Below are 25,067 nucleotides of genomic sequence, written 5' to 3' on the forward strand. Positions count from 1 at the left end.
GGGGGGGGGGGCAGTGGTGCAGTCTCTAGTGAGATTCCCGGAGACTTTGGTTAAGTAGGTCTGGGGTGAGGTCTAGGAATATGTTTTTCTAACAAGATCTCCAAGTGACTCTGGAATGCAGCCAGTTACAGGGGCTTCACCTTCACATGGGCTTCTTCCTCAGTAGAGATTCCAATTTGTTCCCAAGGAAATATGTGGACACTAGTGCAGCACAAAGAGACACGCAGGGGTGGCAAAGGGGAGATAATTTCAACCATCTGGACATCTCTCAGATGTCTAAACTGGAAAAAGCATGGAATTTGATGAATTCTTTAAACGCTCTCCTCTCTCGAAAAGTAAAGTAAACAGTGAAGAGAAATGCTCCTCTGGATTAATTCTGGACAGCAGAAAAGTGGTTGTTAATGTAGAACAAAACACTAGGAGACACTGATCGATGTCCCTGGAGACTGTGATACTGACTATACCAGCCATGGGCCTAAGGTTTTAGGGAGTCTAGCTTCAAAAGGAGATATGAGCTCATGGACCAAAACAATTCAAAATTAAAGAAAAAAGAGAAGCAATAGAGAAAAGAAAGAAAATTCAACACAGATGACAAATTCTCATAAAATTAAATTCTGCCCACAAAGTCAGGAATAACTTTTGGGGCAATAAAAAGGGAAACCTCTGAAGAAATCAATTAAGAAGGAACAATGGAGCTTATATAGTTTTCTGACCATTTTATGAGCACACAAATTGGCTCAACTTTGGGAAACTGCACAGTTAGAAAAAATGTCTACTTTCTAAAGCTAAGATTAGGGCAAATGCAAAATATGAATGGATCGACACTTTCAGAAAAGAGCATAATGTGATGAAGGGAAAACAGAAACACATCTAGTATAATTTTGAAACGACGAAGAGACAATGAGATCCAATTTACGTGATAAGGCAGTCAATTCCTTTAAATGAATTTTTTGGGCTTGATTGAATTATATCTTGCACTACAAAAAGGTATAGTTACCACAAATTAATTTTGTAACCTTACTGAATTTATGAGTGTTAAGAAATGTTTTAACATGCCAGCAGAAACCATGCCCCCACACACAATCTATGAGCCACACTGGCCAGAGGACTGGACTTCACTTCTCCTGGCCAGAGCCGGTCATACTGCCCAGAGGGGCACGCATCCACAAGTGGGCCAGATCCATGCCTTTACTGTCAGGCTCAAAAAGATGAGACCCCGGGGCACCTGGATGGCCCAGTTGGTTAAGCATCTGACTCTTAGCTCAGGTCATGATATCACAGTTCATGAGACTGAGCCCCATGTCAGGCTCTGCATGCACTGATAGCATGGAACCTGCTTGGGATTCTCTCTCTCCCTTGCTCCCTGCCCCCTCCCCTGCTTCTTCTCTCTCTCTTCTCTCTCTCTCTCTCTCTCTCTCTCTCTCTCTCTCTCTCAAAAATAAATAAATAAACATTAAAAAAAAAATATGAGACCTCCGTGCTGGTAACTGGTCACCAAGGGGAAGCCTAGTTGGTTGTAAGAGCTCGAGACAAATGGTCATGTGGAGTCATGGCTGGGGCGGCCATATTGAAGGTAAAGTTCTGAGGCTGCAGAAAAGCAGAGGAAGCTTTTGGGAAGACAGATTGAAATGGAGTATACATGTGCAAGGAGAGGCTACTAAGCTGCTTTTGTTCCTGCCCTTTTCCAGCTTCTTAGTTTATCCTGGGTCATGAGGCTTTTTACTTTCCTCAGAGGACAACCCTTTCACAATTCTAATGGTTTAGTTCAAGTGTGTATCTGCAACCAAGAGCATAAAACACAACAATGAAAAATAGTAGAATGGCCAGAGGTCTCAAGGAAAATGTTTCAACTTCCAAACTGAAGAAAAGATTTATTCTAGAATCTCATAAGATTGACAGCATTTTTTGGAAAAATTCTAAATTGGACACTAAAAATAGTTTGTCACTATGTAGCAAAAAAAAAGGTGATTATAATAAATGACCAGTGCTTATCTATGAAGAAGTGTCCTAAAATAATATAGACTTCTCTCTGTGACAGTATTATGGTAAATCTACGGGCTCCATGGACATCTCCTCGTGTCATCTCTGAAGGTGACAGAAAATTGTGAGTGTATACAGAGAGGGTGTGCAGTGTCATAACTAAAAGCATTGGCCGTGCCACAGGGCCGGTAGAAAGCCCGACTTCAACACCTCTAATGTTTGTGACTGTGGACATTTGCCTCAACTGTCTCACCTGTCAAATGGGGTAATATATCTTACATTATAAGGTTGCTGTAATAATTACCTAGCAAATAGTAAGTGTTCAAGAGAGGTCAGCAATTACTATTATCAAGTTGTTTGAATAGTGCTATCCCAGAAGTGTCCAACAATACATCATCTTACCAAAGAAAGATGTCATTTTGGAGTATTTGAAACAGGCGCCATCTTTTTTGACATTTTTATCAACTACTTTTGAAGAACTAGTAGGCCAGAGGCCAGTAAGTCTATATGCAAATGGATAAGTTACAGACCAAAGAAGCGGGGTTTAGAAGGATCATAATGAGTTCAATTTGCAGGCAAAATAGTCAAATATAATTTAGTAGGAATGATATCCTATGTATGGCTCTGAAGCCATTACAGTTCGTATAAAAGTGACCTGGAGAATACAGGTATTCATATAGTCCAACATTATAACTTGACTAACAATAAGCCCGTGTAACCTCAGCCTACGTACAACACCAGAAGTATATGAGCCAGATAATACAGTCCCAGCAGACTTGACCCTGGCCAGCTTCACTGGAGTGTTGAATCTAACCCGGGGCCACATTAGAAGAGACACTGACATACAAGACAAAATGCAGAGGAGGGTGTCTTGTGAGAGCTTGCCTCATGAGAACGAGTTAGGGAAATGTAGGATGAGGACTGGAGAAAGAAGCTAGGACTTAATGCCATTTCCTTGAGAGAACTCAGACAGTGAATTCATGGACTTAAACCTCTGTCTACGCTCACTCTCTGCCCTTTGCGCTTCTTCGTACTGTGGTCCCACTCTTGCTCCCCCTCTCCCCAAACACCACTTTGCGTGGAGTCACAGTGATCTCCACGGGACACTTCTTAACCCTGAGATCCCCCTTGACCCCTGGGGAGCCTCTCCCCCTTGTTGATCACTGTCACCTTCTTTATACTCTCTGCCCTTAGCCTCCATGGCACAACCACCTCAGAGTTTCCCTCTTTCCTCTACACGCCACGAACACATGCTCCCTGTCGACTTAATACAGGCTCTGGCCTTCCTGCACATCTCTGTGCTGTTGTCTCCCAAACCCATCACTTTCATTTCTACACTCAATCAGCTATTAGAAATCTCCTCCTCTGTGCAGAGACTCAGACTCAGCATAAAAATTAAGAAGTGAAATCAAGTTGTGGGATGCACAAAGAATCCTTAAGGTTGACTTCCCATAACTGCATGGACAGTATGGTCTTATTTATTCCTTTAGGCAAGTGACCCTTCCTCCCATTGAATGTTTAATTTCCAAATCTGAATCATTTTGTTTTGCCCAGAGGACAAATAATAAAGGATGGTTTAGCTTCCCAATGGGCTCTCTACCAACCCACACCCCTCAGCAAGGTTGGGCACAATGTCCGACCAGCACCTAATCGAGTCCTTCCATAATCTCAGCTTTATTGATTCAAAATAACTCAATTCTGGCTGCAGTAACAGTCACTCAGCTGGGACCTGGCTCAGTTACTTGAAAAACCCTTTAACTACAAGTTATTAAATTAATGGAAACTAGATTTTGTGTTTGTGGCTTTTCTCTTCTTAAGTGGTTATTTGTGCTTTTAAAATTTTCATCATAGACCAGCCATTGTAGCAATAGCTCTGACCTTGCCCCTTGGCTTACAGAAGCGGAAAAAAATCTCCTCCCTCTGGCAACACTGTCATTCTTTGGAAGCCTGTGCTGAGCTTTCGGTTCTCATTCTGTGCTTTTGCTGCTTTCACCATCAGTGTTGCACAAGATAAATGGCATATCTCTCACGTCATCAATGAAGGGCCTTTAATTAGTGGCTCTGTGGTTGTTGGAAGAGGCATTTTTTGGTTGATGGTTTTCAAACACTTCCAAAAATTATCTGATGGGCCTTTCTGTTACCTTTCCATCTTCAAGTAAGCCCGAAGAGGTGGAGTCCAATCCCTGGAAACATTTCATCTCATTTTCTCCCCATTCTTTCTTCTAAAGCTTCCTTTAAGGTCCAGGTTGGAAGCTTCCCCCCTCCCCGCCCCCCCCCCCCCCCCCCCCCCCCCCCCCCCCCCCGCAGCTTCCTCCATTGTACTTTTATCAAATCACTGCTACGGTGCCTAACATGTGCTTATGCACACAGCGCTCTCCAAGACTATGACTTGTCTTTTGCTTTGTGCTCAAAGTAGTAGAACTGCGGTGAATGTGTAGGAAATGGAGAAAAAGTTCAGTTTGGAATTCAGTCCTTTCTCATTAATTAATAGCTATCGTCAGGCTGATGCTAATATATGGCAGTGATATTCAAGTTATAGTGAGCTCACTGGATTCCTATAGGTTCCCAAATCCATAATCAATGCCTGGGTCACAAATTCAGTAGAAGACGGCTCACACCTTCAAAAAGCTCATAGTCCAATAGAACATGTGGGCACCATCACAACTGGTAAAAATGTGGTAAGGTAACTTGCTGTGTTTGAAGTAGGAGCAAGGGGCTTTGCGAGCGAATTTCCATTTTCTCTACAGAATGCACAAGATCTTACCACGTGAAGAAAACAAAAGGATGGCTACTCCAGGTAAACAGAGTGAGACAACCATGCCGTTATTAAGCCTGTGAAGACCATCCGAACACTAGATGAAGAAAGATGACTTTAAAACCATTGTCAAGTTCATGTTTGTAAGTTTGATGTTATATCATACTTCCTTTGAATACTAGTAAATATAACTTTCTAATGGGTAAGCACCATGGCTGCGATTTCAAAACTATCTGTTTTGAAAAACAAAGGGGCTATTTGGAAAAGTTATGTTAACCTCAAACAGCCTCAATCAGTGCTAATTTTTTTAAAGAACTGGTGAAAAGAAGGTTAAGAAACTTTTACAAGGATGAAGTTTTCCTAAGACTATGTCCTTAAAGTTACAAGTGCAGAATCTATGTGGGATTCTCTCTCTTTCACTCTCTCTGCTCCTCTCGGGTGTTCTCTCCCTCTCTCTCCCTTTCTCTCTCAAAATAAATAAATAAGCTTAAAAAAAAAACCCAGAAACCCACTAAGTCACTAGGTGGCACAGAGGGAATGAGGGGAATTTCATAATGTTAGCAGAGTGAGTACTTGTCACTCAAGAAAAGATTTTTAGTGAAAACCTCATATGTGATTCAAAAGTATTATACACAATGTCAATGGATATAATGATGGTATTTTAGATGGGCTCAAAAGGGATTTTATTAATGATGAAAACTTGACGTCAAAATATATGTCAGTGGCTCCAAATTGTTTTACGAAGTGTAAAAGCAGAAACGATCATTTCTAAATTAATATAATAGTTTATAAGCCATAAAATTTTATATATGAATGCATAGTTACATTAATAAAGTAAAACAAGTAGGTCCCTAACGTTTCAATCTGTAGCCCTAAAAAGCCACATACGCAAATCAGCAAAAAATCTTTTTAAATAAAACATCTTATTGTAAAAACAGCAGATTACCTGATATTTTGGGTTGGCCAATTTTCAAGCAAGTTTCATTGAATAGCATTGTATACAGAGTTGAATAAATGCCACAGGTGGTCATTATTGTAACAAATAGAAATTTCTGTTTTACCAAAAGAAAAATGAACTGAAGTTTAAAAATAAAAACAAGAATCAAATCATGATTTCTAGTTATCGGGCAAATTCGTTATTGAATAAAGCCATGGCACTCAAACATTTTCTGATCTCCTGTTTATAGGGAACAAAAGTAACAAAAAATAGAAGTTATTCTTTTACGTCTGGGATTATTTAAATAACATGAGGTCAATCAGTCCAGAAGTTACGTTGAAACCTAAAAATATAGATAATCCTTTGTGTATATAATTTAGTGGATTAAATATCCTTAGTATTAATATGATGCAGTGAAAGTGACACAAAATATACCTGTTCAAATACCACAGGTGGTTGGCATATCACAGATGTGTAGGGCAGGGTTGGAGATTCAGTTCTATGAAGCACAAGAGTTTGGCTTGCCTACCTGAATCTGAAGATGCAGTAACCTATTTAGGTTCAGAATACATACCTCTAAGTAGTCTGTGGAGCAGTTTGTGTGAGTTTCCAACTCAAATGCTAAAAATGTATAATTCACCGTGTTGCCCGCTGTCGCTTGGATGGTCCAGTTACAACGCTGATTGTCAGAATAGGGATTTGGATAATGTATACTCTCTAAGAGGCCATAGGATCGGTTCACAATTACCACGTTCTCACAGGCTGAAAAAAAACACCCATGATTATTAAGAACCACTATCATGTCTTTCATAATTGCCCCAAGATGTGTGAGATTTTCCTTTAGGAAAAGATCTAGGTTAAAGTATATAGTTTATATATTTTATATTTGTATGTTATGCAAATGTGTATGCAAATGTATATATGTGTGTCTATATACGTAGTACAGCGTTTTACAGTGAGTCTCCATTTAGAAAAGATGAGAAACAATACTTAAGTGAACTCAGAAAGTTTAAAGTGCCATGAAAATCATCGATTCCCATAAAGAGGCATCCAATTCCTGTGAACTGGTGAAAACCAGGATAGCTCAGCACTACTCAGGGTGCAGTCTGATTTGTTTACAGAAATGTATTAACTATTCTATGCTTCTGTTTTTCTAACTTTAATGTTTGAAAGAACAGAAATCCTGACCTTTAAATTCAACGGTTTAAAAACACAAAGTTCTATGTGAGTGCTAAAAACGGACAACAACATGGCTTTGTTGAACATTCAGAAGTCAGCATGAAATTCACAATAAAGGCTCCCTTATTCGTCTGGTGAGTCATCAGGAAGTCCAGAACGAATAGAGGCAATGTAAAGGATTGGAAGAAGAAATGAACATCTTAAGTTCTGAAAAAAAGGCTTCCATTTTGAAAATACCAAAAGCTGGTATTTTCCTCAGCTGAGTTTTCCACCAAAACTGTACTAGGTACCTCTAGGGGTGGCTGGTCCCCGGAGTCAGTGCCAAATTCAGCCCAAATTAATGACCTGAACAAGGCATATACATGCCTTTTCCTAAGCCTTTTCCATATTATCTCCATGATGTGTGATAAAAGAGAACGAGAGGATAAACATTATATTGAAAAAATGGTCTCTGAAAAAGGTGGTTCATAGATGCATTTCTGCTACTATACTTTTTCTGACAGGTGACTAGGACAGCGTTGATAAACTATGGTATGGAAAAGTATACATTTGTGTCTCCTCAGAATAGTCCTTTGCTGGAGCAAGGGAATACTCAGGCTATTTCTCTTTAGGTGACCTTTTTGTCCACAAAGGAATTCTAAGTAATAATTTTGTGGGTTTTGATGCCTGGGAGAAGTTACAGCTATGCAGCACAGAGGTATGGTGTTCCTCAGTGACTACAAGTCAGGGCAGAGGAAAATATACTCGCCTAAGCCATATGGCTGCTCTCTGTGCTCAGAAATTATTCTGTCTGCAAACCTCCAATTTCAAATGGCAAATTTTACAGAAAACCTCACTGGTTAGCTCTGATTTTTGCCTTTAAGGACATATATCCCACCTGCACTGAGTTACTCCTTCAGTGTTCTGAAATTATGAGGGAAAATAAAATATCAGGGGAATAAAAGGGAGGAATCCTTAATAAACAATCTGACTATAAGCAAGAAACAAATTAGCACAGCAATAATAAAATTAGAGAAATGATTATATGCTCAACCAAAAAAATGCATCCCTGAGAAAATTTAGGAGAGTTTTTCATATACTTGATGGATTTCTCCAGAATAAAGTTTTTCATAATTAAAACTCAGTTTTCAAAACTATATAGAATTCAGCCTAACCCCAAATGTAGGTGAATGTGAATATTTTCAAAATCACACCTAGTCAAGGTCAAACATTAATATGCCTTCAACTAATTCAAAGGGATATTGTATGTTCCCTTTAGATCTCAAGACTTTCAATTCTATTTTTAGGTAACTGTGTCAAAATATGGATACATTTAGGTTTAGTGGGGAAGGTACTGCGCTTTCAAAAACACAAGTGTTTACTAAATAACAATTCAAGGAAACTCTTCTTAAATGTCCACTTTGAAACTAACATTAGAATGTATTAAATTCTAGAACTAGAAGGGAGATTTCATAATGGCCTTATTTAATGTCCTTTTTTAAGAGAAGAAATCATAGAACCCCATGGAAAAGTGACCTTCTCAGGGGTCAGGGGCCAGGGACAAACCCCTGGGGTCCTCGATTCTTTGTGCAATATTCCTTTAATTCTACCATGTTGCCTCACAGGAAAGTAGATTTTATAATGGCATCTCTACAATGACCGGATTTTTCCACGGTAAAGAATGTGCTTATTCTCCATATGACTTACCAGAACTGTAGTTTCCCTTAATAAAAATTAAGGTAACTTTTGATGTACAAGACCAAAAGAAAAACCAAAAACAAACAAACAAACAAACAAAAACAACAACAACAAAAAAACCCAAAGTGTGGGAGATGCTACGTGCAGTGGAATGTCTAATTAGAAGACTGTAATGTTTGATACAAATGAAAACCCATTAGCCGTTAACCTGTTACACTGATCTTTAACTGAATGGCAACTCTCCCGGCAGATTAAATACTCTATTTTCTAGAGCTTACCACATGCTTTTGTTTATGGCATTACATTTAATGCTAAGCATTTTTCTCTCAAATAGAATTAAATCTTTCTCATAAGGAGCAAAGATTTATTTCAATTGCTCAATCCAATGGGTTATACTTACTTCAGTCTGTTTCATTATCAGGAAATTGAAGACCCACTACGGGCACTAGCCAGCCAGTCTACATACTTACTCTGCCGGTATTTGGCCAGGAAGCCACCTCCTTGTTGACCTTCATCTGTTCTGAGTTTTAAAAACATGCTGTCTCCACTAGAACGGATGAGAGGCGGTGTTTCATCCCCACAAAGCTGACTGAGCAAATGAGAACTGGTACTTGAGCCATCATATACCTTTAATGAAACATTTTAAATGTCAGATGACCGTGGCTATAAACATCATCTAGAAGACTCTACCTCTTAAAAAGTGGGGAAGAAATACATAAAAATACAAGAAATACATGACAGAACACAAGAACAGCCCTGAACCACAATATCTTTTTTTTCTATTTTTTTTTCAATATATGAAATTTATTGTCAAATTGGTTTCCATACAACACCCAGTGCTCATCCCAAAAGGTGCCCACTTCAATACCCATCACCCACCCTCCCCTCCCTCCCACCCCCCATCAACCCTCAGTTTGTTCTCAGTTTTTAAGAGTCTCTTTTGCTTTGGTTCTCTCCCACTCTAACCTCTTTTTCTTTAAAAATTCTATTTAAATGTCTATAAACTTGGACCATGAACTTGAGCCACTTAGACAGGGCTGTGTATGGAGGGAAGGATGGGAACCCAGGCTGAAATCTGGAGATTAAAAATGAAAGACTAACACCTATTTTTGAGACCATAGCTGTTATCAGTAGTTCTCCTTGCTTTTTTATTTCACAGTTCATAATTTGTGACATTCTAATGCATTTTTTTATTCAGATTTTTTTTAATGGACAAGGGTCAGTTGCTGCTACTATAAAAAGTCCCACCTTGATGACATCAAATACCTTCTCCAATTACCAGTATAGTCCTCTACATGGCTAATTTTCAGTGCATATATATAAATTACATAGGTAATAATCATGATAGAGCTCATAACCCCTCTGGGGAGATTTTAACCATCTCTTAACAGTTCATATTCAATATATTTTAAATACTTACAAGCTATTCAGTAATACATGCATATGCAGAGGGCTGTCATTTTCATCAAATTTTCTTTTTATTTCTTCTTTTAAGTTTTTTATGTGGATGTTTTAAATGTTCTCCTTTCCCGAATTTCAAAGATAAAAATAAATGCATTTATGTGTGTGGGTGAGATGGGAGCAGTGAAGGAAACAACTGAACTCTATACATACGGCCAGATAATCTGAAGTGCAGTTTGGGTGGTACTCCAAGTGAAAGTCTTCAAATTCCAGCTCAAATGGGCTGCCGTGGCTGGATTTCAACCACCAATAGCATTCGGAGCTGTGGTAGTAGGGCATCGGGTAGTTGGGAGATATGAACGTGCCAGTGGGGGTGGTGAGATTACCCCCACAACCTACAGGAGAAAGAGACCAGGTGACACATTTCCTTTTCTTTATGGTAAAATGGAATCTTCCTGTCTATATCCAACTGGGGCTACTGTTACTCTCCTTTTAACCAGGTCGCAAAACAAGACTGCGTCACCAAAGAGTGGCTAGCCCCTGTCAACGTCCTTTCCTTCTCTTAACCAAGACCACCAGCTTGAGGTAATATACCACAAAACAAGGATATTTCCCCTTACTTTGTCCTCAACGTCAAAACCCAAACAGCGCTGTTATTCAGGAATATTTTCAGTGTTTAAGTTTAGTATAAACAGTAATGATAAAATATAGCTAGAAAAAAAAATGGATAACAGCATGGCAGTCTAAGAATCAAGACACCAGTCAGACTGGACTCTCCAATAAAAGACAGCTCTTGGCCATTTACCTGTTAATGATCCATCCCAGTAAGCTGAGAATCCAGATGCTGAGCCAAAGAAGTCACTCTTAAACTTTAACCATAGTTTGTTGCTATGAGAGACGATTCTTGGAGGTGGATTTGAGCCACAGTATTTTCCCAGGGGTGGTGAACTTTCACTGCCTCCATCTCTGGGGCAAGACACAGACGCGGTCATTTACTCATCACTGATAATATTACTGTATAAACATTGAATATTATTTGAACTTTGAGACTGCAAACAGATCAGTTTAGGTCGGTCCACTTTTCTTTTTTTTTTTTTAATTTTTTTTTTCAATGTTTTTTATTTATTTTTGGGACAGAGAGAGACAGAGCATGAACGGGGGAGGGGCAGAGGAGAGAGGGAGACACAGAATCAGAAACAGGCTCCAGGCTCTGAGCCATCAGCCCAGAGCCCGACGCGGGGCTCGAACTCACGGACCGCGAGATCGGGACCTGGCTGAAGTCGGACGCTTAACCGACTGCGCCACCCAGGCGCCCCACCTGCTGCCTTTTAAATTTTTTTTTTTAACGTCTATTTATTTTTGAGACAGAGAGAGACAGAGCATGAACGGGGGAGGGGCAGAGAGAGAGGGAGACACAGAATCGGAAACAGGCTCCAGGCTCTGAGCCATCAGCCCAAAGCCTGACGCAGGGCTCGAACTCAAGGACCGCGAGATCGTGACCTGGCTGAAGTTGGACGCTTAACCGACTGCGCCACCCAGGCGCCCCGGTCGGTCCACTTTTCTTAAAAATACTCTAAATCACAATTTCAAGTCTTCAATTTTTCACCTGATTAAAAACATTTGAGTAGCTTAATAAAGAACATCATTTATGGTTTGCACAACATTTTATATAACCAATCTCAAGCTGAGAGGAAGAGTTTAATCTTCTCTCTCTCAAATGAAGCATCTGGTAAATGTGTCAGAGAACATGAGATAGAGATCATAATTATTAACAGTATAAACAAATGTTGCTTCATTTTACAGAGAAAACGTAAATGTTTGTCTTCTAACTTGAATTTTTTCAAATTTAATGTTGTATTTGACATATTTAGCAACATTTTGAAAATATTTCTTCCCCAAGGACTTTTAGGGTCTTAAATCTACTTTGTAATCTGTAGCTTTTTCAAGCATAAAAAAAAAGGACTCACTCAACATTCAAATCTAATGATTAGTTATTATAAATCAAGAAAATTACGTTATTTTGCCATGATATGATACAGCTCTGATTTATTTTAGTACCATACCTCACATTATAGAATAAAGTTTATTATAAAAGTATAATACTCTAGGCTTTTGAAAGGTCAAATAAAAATCTGAAATAAATACACACCAAGTTGTGTGTGTACAAAGCCTAATTTATTTCTATGTAAAATGATCTGCATAGATGGCAATATACAGGTCAACTTACCTTTACTGCAAATATAACTTTTTAAATTCATTTTCTCTAAATACCAAAGCATTAAAGAAAAAAGTTCTCACGCTGAAATTCACAAGCCTAGACTTTTATTATTTGAACACAAAAAAACTTGGTGAAAACGTTACGGTTCTTATCTTATCATCATTTTTTTGGATATGATTATACCAAATGGACAAAAAACAGCCTTAAATTCTAAATTGATTTTCCATAAAGAAAGTAGGTATTCCGGGACACCTTGGTAGCTCAGTCAGTGAGGGGTCTGACTTTGGCTCAGGTCACATCCACAGTCGGGGAGTTCAAGCCCCACATGGGGCTCTCCACTCTTAGTGTACAATCTACTTTGGATCCTCTGACTCTCTGTCTCTCTCTCTCTCTCTCTGCCCCTTCCCCCCCTCTCAAAAATAAGTAAATATTAAAACCATTTTTTTAAATGCCTGTTTAAAAAAATAAAAAAAAAAAGGAAAAAAGAAAGTAGGTATTCAATAATTGCAAGCATCTAATTTCAGAGGAGTAGTACATCTGTTTACTCTGCCCAAATAAAACCTAGAGTTTATTTTCAAATATTCCCCATAAAATAATCACTTTAAAATAACCACTGAATCTTAGGCAATTTTCTGTTTTTCTTCTGTGCAGTCGGGCTCCACATGACAAACTTTGTATCTTGCAAGAAAGAGCACAACGGGGAGCTTTACAGAGAATTTCCATGCGTTTTCCTTAACTTTTCCAGGAAAGACTATGAATGAAAACAAATAAGGAAAAAGGTGATAAAATAAAGGTGCTTACCTGATTTCCACAAAATCTGCTATGCACTCTCCACCAATGGCCTCCTCCAAGGAGAAGTTTGTAAAGTGCAATGCAATCTGTTGGCTGGTTTCCACCGTGATCCTATAAATGCATTTCCAGTTGTTGGGGTAATTATTGGGGAAGTTTGGAGAAGTAAAAGTCCCAGATTCTTCTGTATAGTCTGTCATGCATGCTGTGAAAAGAAACAAGAGCATAAGAGAGAAAACAGAAAACATCACGCTACATTTATAAGACATTCACTAACACACACTTCATTAATTTGTGCCAAGGGGCTTGATTTTCAATAGGCCATTCTAGAATGCTAACGAACGATTTCCTTTCAAAACAAAGTTGTTTTTTTTTTAATCTCAAAGGCAAAAACAATTATTAATAGCAAACGTAAGCCATGTAGTGGAAACTGTTACATATATCATACCTTTCTAGATCTTGGAGGTGTTATAGTCTATGAATCAATGCACATTACCATAAACATTAAACATTTAGGCTGCACCACGGAAATCCTAGAGGGAACCTAGAAATAGCTCAGCTCTGTTCTCCTTTTCCTAACCTTCCTTTAAAATGGTTTTCACCAAGCATGCATTTATGACAAATGACAAAGCAGCACCTCTGCCACGTGAAGAAGGTAAGTGTCGGGAATCAGACGGACCTTGAATCAATGCCTAGTTCAAACACTGACATGCTGTGCAACCATGAGCAAATTACTGCATCTCTGTGAGCCTCATCTCTCAAATGGGGATGGTAAGTATCTTTATCTGTACATGTAAGGGTTAGAGATAATGCAGTGAAGGGGCTTGGCACTTGGTATGTAACTCAATAAATGGTAGTGATCATTATGTTGCAAAATAATTCAGAAAAGTGTATGAAAGTAGAGCATAAATGATGAGGAATAAATCAGATCATTCATATAAAACATTAAGATGATACTTGGACAATTTTATATTGCAAGTAAATATTAGCTTCTACTTTAAGAGTTTTAACTTTACCCATTCTGTCCATCAGACTCCATATTTACTCACCAACCCGCTCAATCTCCTGTGTCCTTCAAATCTGAGATATTTTCTAAAGAAAATCGTGTTTTGGGGAGCCTGGGTGGCTCAGTGGGACAAGCGCCTGACTTCAGCTCAGGTCATGATCTCGCCTTCCGTGAGCTGGAGCCCCGCGTTGGGCTCTGCACTGACAGCTCAGAGCCTGGGGCCTGCTTCGGATTCTGCGTCTCCCTCTCTCTTTGACCCCATTCCCTACTCCCACTCTGTTTCTCCCAACAATGAATAAATGTTTAAAAAGTTAAAAAAAAAGAAAAAAGAAAATCTTGTTTCAATGCATTTTTAATGTACTGTATCTTTGATTGTATCTAATAATAACATAAATCTAAGGTCCAGGAGTAGACACAAGCCTCCTAAAAGGTGTTGAGGGAGAATGAACTATTATACTTCATTATAAGTAAAAAAAAAAAAAAAAAGAAAAGGAGGATGTTTTGATGTAGAATTTCCCCATTTGCTCTGGATGATCACACTCAGAAAAGAGGCAAGGAGCCACTAGCATTGACAGCAGGACGCACAGAAAATAGTACAGGTTCCACTACCTATGTATAATGTTCAAAGTAAGAGGCACTCATCAAATAATTGGCTCCCTCTATTTTAAAACGTTTATTTATTTATTTTTGAGAGAGAGAAGGGGGAGGAGCAGAGAGAGGGGAAGAGAAAGAATCCCACTACCAGTGCAGAGCCTGGTGGGAGGCTCAAAAACTCACAAACCTTGCGACCATGACCTGAGCCAAAATCACGAGTCAGACGCTTAACTGACTGAGCCACCCAGGTGCCCATGGTTTACTCTATTTTAAATAGCAAGCAAACAAGGCTTTACTTTATTGAAAAAAAATTTGAAAGTGATATTTAACTTCAAAGATGAATATTGTATACTTTTATGTTTTTCTATAGTCTGCCAAGAAATATCTCTTCAAAGATCAAGGAAGGCAGGAAGGCAGGAAGGGAGGAAGGAAGGGAGGGAGGGAGGAAGGAAGGGAAAAGGCAAGAAGAAAGGGGGGGGAGGTGGGGAGGAAAAAGAGGGGCAGAGAGTGAATGGGGTTGTAGAAATGGCATATTAAGTATTTCATATTCGGAATGAATATTACTAAGATAAAAATTCATGGATCAAATGGACATTAAATGAAGGTTATGACCCAGTCTCCCTGAGCTGACAGAACCAGCAGACTCGTTGACTACCCCCACATTTACATAGCTTTAGCCAGTCAATTAAACGTCTAGAGCAAATCTGTTTGTCAACTGTTCTTAGAGATAATGTTCCTTCCTTACCCACTCTACTCCCAGAAGGGAAATACAATTGTATTGAGTATTTCTAGTGCAACTTGCAATTAGTCTGCAGGAGAATGGTTTATATAATCAGAATCTCATGTAAAGGAACCAATTCAACAAATATTTGAGAAGTAATGATGCATAATTTCCCTGTACCTTTGTCCATATGAAAGTATCTATTGTGGCACAATTGGTTGTTTTTCATTTCAGACTGAAATTCTGATTTATTCATTAAGTTTATTTTCTTTTGCTGGCACAAAAGTAAACACAATCCCTTATGAAATGGTCCTCACACTGTTTACTTTGTTTGAAAGTCTTTATCTAACAACTTCCCGTTTGACCCCAACATGCCACTAGACAAATAAGCTCACGTATCATTTAAAGCCAAATTCAATACCACCACCTCTGTGAAATTTTTCCAAATCGAGCAGAATTAATTTCCTTGTGCTCGATAAACCTTTAGGCAAATAGCAATTGGAGCCCCCGAAATATCACACTGTAATTGTTTTATGTGAGTACATTTCCTCCACTATGTTTGGAGCAATTATTAGCAATTATTAACTACCACTTACTACATTATCTGGCCCATATCTAAAAAATATTTGTTAAAATTATATTACGTAATGTATTGAAAACTGAGAGGATAGGACAAGTATCTAATTTCTTCCCATTCTCTCTACCTCCATCCTTTTACCCCCTCCACTTTTCTTACCTCCTTCCTATCCCCTCTCCTGGGTAGGCTGAGATTCTTTAATATTTTATAATGCTTATTCAGTCTAAACTATAGACATCTCTGCTTCCAGCCATGACAAATAAACTAGTACTAAACTAGCCCCTCTCCATAAAAACTGTGAAACTGGGCAAAATATACGAGGCACTGGGCAATGGGCAGTTCAAGATTGTGATCCTTGGCACAAAGGAGGTGGGACTCTACTTCCTTGACTCTTTACCTGTGTGGAATTTTCTGATCCCAGCAGTTTGCTGAAGTCCAAGTAGTCAATGACAGTTCCGCTGAGCTAAGGAAGCAGGGATCAGAATTTAGGGCTGTCAAAGGAGCTGGAACTGCAGGGACATATTCCAGCAAGGAAGAACTATACAGAGAGGAGGACCAGACATCTGTGTAAAGTCCCTTATGAATTCTTGCGTGAGCCCGGGCTGGGCAGACATGAGGTGAGACTTCGAAAGCCATGCCAGAGGGTAGCTGCTAATAGGCTGGAAGCTACAGGACAGGCAATGCTCCATGGGAGACTATGGAGTTCTCCCACCATCAGAATCCCCTCATTTACATGCCAGGCACCCAGTTGAGACACATGAAAGGCCACACCTTAGAAATAAAGACCATGACCAACAGTAAGGCTTTCCTATCAATGTTTAAGTCTTAACAAGAACTTGCAGGAGTGATAAAACTTAGAGCTTGAGACCTACCTAGTTTGAAGGGATTAGGAAATACCCAGGTATTTTTCACAAATACACCTTAACAAATAAAAAAAAAATACAAATCTACACAAGTACAAGATAATCAGCTAAATATTGAACCAACGTAAACTTCAGAGAAAGAGAGGAGAATCCAGAGCCTTCATATCATTCACCATATCCAGTATAAAACTCAAAACCTGCCACTAATACAAATAAACAGAGTACTAGAAATCATGGTCAAGAAAAAAGTGCAACCTTGTGACTTGAAGACGGCCCAGATAATTATATTAGCAGACAAAAATTTTAACGCAACTACTAGAAAAATGTTCAAAGCCTTAAAGAAAAATATAGCCTCAATGGTAAATAGATAGGGAATCTGGGCAATACAAAGGAAACTATTAAAAGAATCATATAGAAATTCTATAACTTAAAAATATACTAACCTGAAACTAATATAACACTGTATGTTAACTACATTGATTTTTTTTTTAATTTTTTTTTTCAACATTTATTTATTTTTGGGACAGAGAGAGACAGAGCATGAACGGGGGAGGGGCAGAGAGAGAGGGAGACACAGAATCGGAAACAGGCTCCAGGCTCTGAGCCATCAGCCCAGAGCCCGACGCGGGGCTCGAACTCACGGACCACGAGATCGTGACCTGGCTGAAGTCGGCCGCTTAACCGACTGCGCCACCCAGGCGCCCCAACTATATTGATTTTTTAAATTTTTTTAATTAAAAAAATGTTTTAGTGTTTATTTTTGAGACAGAGAGTGAGCTGGGAAGGGACAGAGAGAGAGGGAGACACAGAATCCAAAGCACAGAGCCTGATGTGGGGCTCAAACTCACAAGCCATGAGATTATGAACTGAGCTGAATTCAGACACTTAATGAACTGAGCCACCCAGGCGCTCCTATATTGAAATTTTAAAAAGAGTAAACTAATTGAAATTTAAAAATCCATGTATGAGCTTAATAGAAACTTTGAAGTAGAAGAAAAAGTGTCATTAAACTTGAAGGTATACCACTAGAAACTGTTTAATCTGAAAGAAAAAAAAGAAAAAATGTGCAAAAAACAGATTCTCAAAAACCTAGGAAAAAATACCAAAGAGTCTAGCACTCATATAACCAGAGACCCAGAAGGAGAATAGGATGAAAATAGTAAAATAAATAAATAAATAAATAAATAAATAAATAAATAAATAAAATATATAAATATAAAATATATAAAATACTATATATATATATGTGTGTGTATATATATATATGTGTGTGTGTGTGTGTGTATATATATATATGCTAAAATTCTCCCAAATTTGATTTAAAAAATCAAATTAGCTACAAGGAGTTTAGTCAATCCTAAGCAAGATAAATACAAGAAAATCACACTTGGGTACATTAAACCATTGAAAACCAAATACAAGAAAAATAAAGGAGTTAGACGAAAAAATGACACACTATATACAGAAAAACCATGATATGAATAGTAGCTGAATTCTAATTAGAAACAATGGAGGCAAGAATAATATGGAATACATTTTTACAGTGTTGACAGAAAAAAAAATTTAATTATCCCCAAAAAAGTATTTTCAAAATGGGAATGCAAAAAAGACATCTTTAGACAAACAGAAGCTGAGAACATTCACCCCTGGAAGTCCTATACTACATGATACTAACGATGTCTGTCATGCCAAAGGAAAATGACACCAAAGGTAAACACATATCTAGAAGAAGGAATGAGTAACACCAGAAATGGCAAACAATTGGATAAATGGAAAGACTGCTCTTCTTCTCTGATTTCTTGAAAAGAAAACTAATCATGTAAAGCAAAAACAATAGTAAGGTGGAGTTTATAATGTAAGTAGAATTAAAGATACAACTGAAATAGCATAAAGAAGAGGGCAGATAGAATTCTACTGTTGTGAGGTTATTACATTTATAAAGAGAGAGGGGCGCCTGGGTGGCGCAGTCGGTTAAGTGTCCGACTTCAGCTCAGGTCACGATCTCGCGGTCCGTGAGTTCGAGCCCCGCGTCGGGCTCTGGGCTGATGGCTCAGAGCCTGGAGCCTGTTTCCGATTCTGTGTCTCCCTCTCTCTCTGCCCCTCCCCCGTTCATGCTCTGTCTCTCTCTGTCCCAAAAATAAATAAACGTTGAAAAAAAAATTTTTTTTAATAAATAAATAAATAAAGAGAGATGTGTGTGAAATACAGTGTCATTTATAAAATATAAGGTGTGCAGTGTGAAGTAGCAGCATATTTACTCTAAGGAGACTTACCAATAAGCTAACAAAGTATTTTGTTAGCCTCTGAGCAAACACACAAAAAAGTGGTATAATTAAAAAGCCAGTGAAGGAAATAAAATGGAATATGAAAAATATTCTGTAAACAAAAAAGAAAAAGTAGTAGCAAAAGAAGAAGGGCATCTATGAAAAACCCAAAGCTAACGTGATACTTAAGTAATAAAGGACTAAATGCCTTCCTGTTAAGATTAAGAACAAGGACAATATGTTCATTCTCATCTTTTCCATTCAACATTAGGTGGAAGTCCCTAGCCATTGCAAGAAGGCAGAGAGGGACAGAGAAAGAGAGAGAAAGAGAAAGAGAGGGAATGAAAAGGAAAAAATATAGCTGTTCTTATTCACAGATATGACCATCTATGTGAAATATACTAAGTAATCTATTAAAATGTACTAGAACTAATAACTGAATTTAATAAGGTTACAGGATACAGGGTAAATATAGAAAAATCAGTTTAAACATTTTTTTTAACGTTTTATTTATTTTTGAGACAGAGAGAGACAGAGCATGAACGGGGGAGGGGCAGAGAGAGAGGGAGACACAGAATTGGAAGCAGGCTCCAGGCTCTGAGCCATCAGCCCAGAGCCCGACGCGGGGCTCGAACTCACGGACCGCGAGATCGTGACCTGAGCTGAAGTCGGACGCTTTACCGACTGAGCCACTCAGGTGCCCCTAGAAAAATCAGTTTAAATGGCAGATATGAGACAAATTGAAAATAAAATTAAAATATCAATTATAATAACATAAAAAACATAAGGTACTTGATAATAAGTTTAATAGAAATATAAAAAAAAACTATAGTGCAAACTTTAAAGCATTGCTGAAGGAAATTTAAAAATATTTGAGTAAATGGAGAAGTAAAATATGTTTATGGATTGGAACACTCTATTTAAGATGCTCTTTGTCCCTTATTTATCTATAAATTCAATATAACCTCCATCAAATTCCCAAAAAGTTTTATTTTGGTTTGGTGTGGTTTTTTTTTAAGTAAATAAGGGAAAGCTGATTCTAAAATGTATATGGAAATGTAAAGGATCTAGGATAACCAAAACAATTTTGAAAAATCTGGAGAACTCATACTTCCTGCTTTTAAGATACACTATTATATTACATAAATATTGTAATATAGTGTCCTATGGGAGAAGAGAGATTCCAGAAGCAGACCCAAACATCCATGGACAATTAATTTGCAACAACAATGCAAAGGCAATTTAGTGCAAAAAAAGGAGAATCTTTACAATAAATAGTATTTGAACAATTAAACATGATTCATTCCCTTAGACACATAATTCACATGGCATAGAAAAATTAACTCAAAATGGATCATAAACATAAATGTGAAACTTCAAACTATAAAACTTGTAAAAGAATGCATAAGAAAAGAAAATCCTCACTACTTTCGGAGGCACAGATTTCTTAGACAATATACAAAAAACACTGACCATAAAAGGGTAAAAGGACATAATACACTGCTACCTTTCAAAATACCATTAAGAAAAGTAAAAGGCTGGCTGCTATGCATTTGCAATGCATTAATCTGACAAGGGACATAGTTATATGCAGAATAGATAGCATAAGACAAAATAAGGCAAATAATACAAACAAAAGTGAACAGAACTATATAATGGACACTTCATAAAAGAAGATATATAAATTGTCAGTAAGTATGTGAAAAGGTCCTCAGCACTATCAGTCATCAGAGACATGCAAATTAAAACAACAACGAGGCACTACTACACAACGAGTAGAGGTTAAAAATGAAAAGATTCAAAATACCAAGTGCTGGTAAAGATGCGGAGAAAGTGTAATTCTCATTTGTTGCAGGTGAGAATACAAAATGGTATAATCCCTTTGGGAAAAAAGCCTGATAGCTTTTCATAAAATTAAACATAGAATTATCATATGATCCAGAAATTCTACCTTTAGGTATTTTATCTAAGAGAACTGATGATGTAAGTCCACAAAAAAACCTGTACATCAAAGTTCACAGGAGGTTTTTTCATAAGAGTTAAAAACTGGAAACAATCCAACTATCCAAAAGTAAGTGAATGGATAATCACATTATGATATATCTGTACAATGGAAGTCAATTCAGCAGTAAAACAAAAAGAACCATTTATAAATAGAACAACATGAACAGATTTCAGAAGCATTATGCTCATGAAGAAGCCAGGTATTTGCTTTTGAACAGAAAAAACTAATCCATAGTGATAAGAACCAGATCTGCAGTTGTTGAGGTGGAGCATGGAGAAGGATAGATCAAATGGCTAACAGATGCATGAAAAGATGCTCCACATCACTCATCACTAGGGAAATACAAATCCAAACCACGATGAGATACCACCGCACACCTGTCCGAATGGCTCACATTAACACAAGAAACAACAGGTGTTGGCGAAGCTGCAGAGAAGGAGGAACCCTCTTGCGCTGCTGGAAGGACTGCAAACTGGTGCAGCCACTCTGGAACAGTATGGCAGTTCCTCAAAAAACTAAAAATAGAACTACCCTATGATCCAGCAATTGCACTACTAGGTATTTACCCAAAGGATACAAAAATACAATTCAAAAGGGTACATGCACCCCAATGTTTACAGCCGCAGTATCAACAATAGCCAAAGTATGGAGAGAGCCCAAACGTCCATCGATTGACAAATGGATAAAGAACATACGGTACATATATACAATAGAGTATTACTCAGCCATCAAAAAAAACCCCACGAAATCTTGCCATTTGCAATGATGTGGAGGGAGCTAGAATGCATTATGCTAAACAAAATAAGTCAATCAGAGAAAGACAAATATCATATGATTTCACTCATGTGGAATTTAAGAAACAAAACAGCTGAACATATGGGAAGGGAAAACCAAGAAAAAAAAGAGAAGAAAGAGAACCGAATCACAAAAGACCCTTAACGATAGGGAACAAGCTGAGGGTTGATGGAGGGAGATGGTTAGGAGATGGGCTAGATAGGTGATAGGTATTAAGAAGGGCACTTATGATGAGCACTGGGTGTTGTATGAAAGTGATGAACCACTGAATTCTATTTCTGAAACCAATATTGCACTGTATGTTAACTAACTAAAATAAAGATTAAAAAAATTTAAGAGATGCCTGAGTGGCTCAGTGGGTTAAGTGTCTAACTCTTGATTTCGGTTCAGGTGATGATCTCATGGTTCATGGGATTGAGCCCCATATTGGGTCCCACACTGATCGTGCAGAGCCTGTTTGGGATTCTCTCTCCCTCTCTTTCTGCCCCTTCCCTGCTTGTGTGCTTGCTCTCTCTCTCTCTCTCTCTCTCTCTCTCTCTCTCTCAAAAATAAGTAACGTTAAATTTTTTTTTTAAAAAAAGGGACACTAGGATACTTTCTGGAATGATAAATTTATTCTATAAATTTAGAACGGTGTGGTGATTACATGCATATACATATTTGTTGAAACTACAGAAGAATTTTACCTGAGGAAATTATGAAATAAAATCTATGTTTTATTAAAAGTTTGAAAGTTCCATGCAAAGACAGGTTGAGTTCTCGAAAGGAAAGCCAATAAATAATTCAGATATCCAATAAATAATAAATAAAACTAAAATAGAGAAATAAAAAAATATTTTGAAGGTACATCTGCTATAAATATTAAATAGAGTATTTAATATTAAAGTTTGATTGTAGCTTCATGAGACTCACATGTCTTATTTTGTGAGAAAAAACAAAGGTTTTCTGAACTTATCTATTTCTGGAGAGGTTAGTAACTCCTCTTACCTAACACTGAAGTCTATACAACGTTTGTGTTCTCTTCCCTTGATGTCTCTTTCTAGAATAATATTAATCCTGAATATATTTAATGCTAGGCTTTGGTTTTGTCTTCCACTTTGCAGTAATGCACAAATAATTAAAATTGGATAAATTTCCACAGAAGGAAATTCGTGTTTTGCCTGATGTTTATTATATCTGGACAAAATGCAGACACAAAAATGCCTGTTCTTTATAGCTCATGTTACCAAAGGAAAACTCATATCCAATGGCAGTTTGCTTTTTATCATGGTCTCACATTGAGAAAGAGATGAAGGAGAAAAAATACATTTCTTCCCTCAACTGTTTTCCGCTGAGCAAGCAATGGAAAAGCACATCTCTGAAAATCAAAAACCACTACCGACAGACCTCACCTATCTTCCTTTTTGACCAACACCAACACCAACCAAAACCAGTGAAGAAAGGAAAGGGAAAACACTACAAATGTCTTCTGTGAACCATTACAAAATCAGAAAACTACTTTTCTAAAAATGTATCTCTGCCTCCACTAAGCATTTTCAAGTACGTTTTAATAACGTAGCATTTGGTTCGTTATCAAAAAGGAAAATCCAAAACATACATAATCCTCCAATCCACAAAGCAATGATGACCTCAGCCCCAGGGGATCTGGGATACAGGAAGAGGATGAACTGATCCTGTGGACAGAAGCACGTTTACCTTGGGAGACCCTAGATCAAGGGTAACTGCTCCACCACCTCCCCGCCTTGCCATTTGCAATAACTTACGATTATCCATTTATATCGGGGATCAATCTACACATGGTGCTTTCTGATATCATTTATGAGACTTCTGTGTCTGCATGAATCCACATGACCTTAGACCTTCCCAATATGTGCTAAATAAATAGTCAGCCTAGGAACCTTCACCTGCTTCCATTGGCATATTTGGTTAACATTCTTCAAAGTAAAGACTTCAGGGAAGAAAAAAACTCGTGTTCGCATTCTCCTGAAGAAAAAAGAAGCCTCCTTAACCAAAATCTAACGTTTTGCTACAGTTTGCTCCTAGGTGGTCACAGCCATGGCTTTTTCTTTTCACTCACAGGTGACTAGTTTCAATGAATATGAATGTAAGTTAACTCACTGACACAGCTATTGTGAAATTGTACTTGGGCCTCAGCAATTCTATTTTAAACAAAGAACAGTCATGGTGCTTTGCAGCTGTTATGTAATTTTCACACTGAATGTCTCAGTTAACCTTCCCCAACTATGTGAAACAGCCAGGCGTCCCAACGTCCACTTTTTAGAGAGGTGTAGAAAAGGGATCTGAGACTCCTGGAGGTCAAGTTCTGAACACCACTTAGTTCAGACATGACAAAGATAAAATGCAAACCCAGTCCTCCCTTCCCAAATCCTGTGCTCTCCAACAATCCCTGGTTCCTCCACGCAGGAAATGTCAATTTAGACATTAAGGTGCGCAGAAGACTAGCAATATCACAATGTTTCATTTAGCATCTTCATTCTAAGGATGAAGAAACATAATAGCTTAAGAAAAATCCCCTGAGCTGTAAAGTGCTGGGATACCTGCGTATACAAAAATATGAGCACACAGTGACCAATGAGAAACTAAATCTTTAAAAGATCAATAGACTTACGAAACACCTTTCCCAGAGGGAAAACATCTGACTATCTCATAGCAGAAAACACAGAGTTCAAGGTGGATGGAAAGAATAAGAGAACTGGGTACTTCTCCAAAGCAGTGTCAAGGCTGGCCTGGAAGCACGACTCGTGATTCCGCCATCAGCCTTTCTGTACCGTGGAAAGTACTTTCTGCCCTGAGCGTTCCAATCCAATTCCCACTACATCTCACTTGTAACTCTATGGCAACTTATGTGCTAAGACTTAACTTCCAGAGTCTCTGAAGAACTTCAACGTTTTATTAGAACCACCTGAATTGGTGAAAACCCACCCTAGACATACGTGAACCAAAGTGCTGGGGTGGGGGTGGGGGTGGAGGGGGTGGGGCCCTGATACCTGAATTTGTAACCAGAAAATCCCACTCCAAGTTTCTTATAAACACTAGAGTTTGAGAACACTGCTCTACTGGACTGAAGTTTGAAAATAGAAACAGTATTCCCTATTGATTTCTTCTGAAGAAACCCTCTTTTGCCCTTTTGGTCATCACTTCTCAACTTCTCACTCTTATATGCCTCTTCTGGGCTCATTCCAGGGTGACTGATGAAAAACAGCCTTAAACATCTGCCTTGGGGTGGATGGGAACCCTGAACTGGGAAACAGGAGGTTGGGAAAGCCCACTTTTAATTCTATGTTG

At 38.2% G+C, this 25,067-nt stretch overlaps 1 protein-coding gene across 1 annotated transcript in view; it reads right to left on the reverse strand.

Annotated features, from left to right (window-relative positions):
- CUBN (cubilin) overlaps positions 1-25,067 on the reverse strand; it is a 277,621-nt gene that overhangs the window by 186,472 nt on the left and 66,082 nt on the right. The window contains exons 23-27 of the mRNA XM_030320462.1: positions 12,949-13,141; positions 10,735-10,895; positions 10,143-10,324; positions 8,999-9,155; positions 6,247-6,434 (exon numbers count right to left, since the gene is read on the reverse strand). Coding sequence (XP_030176322.1) covers positions 6,247-6,434; positions 8,999-9,155; positions 10,143-10,324; positions 10,735-10,895; positions 12,949-13,141 — 881 coding nt within the window. The remainder of the gene's footprint in view (positions 1-6,246; positions 6,435-8,998; positions 9,156-10,142; positions 10,325-10,734; positions 10,896-12,948; positions 13,142-25,067) is intronic.

This window comes from Lynx canadensis, chromosome B4 (assembly GCF_007474595.2).
Source record: "Lynx canadensis isolate LIC74 chromosome B4, mLynCan4.pri.v2, whole genome shotgun sequence".
NCBI lineage: Eukaryota > Metazoa > Chordata > Mammalia > Carnivora > Felidae > Lynx > Lynx canadensis.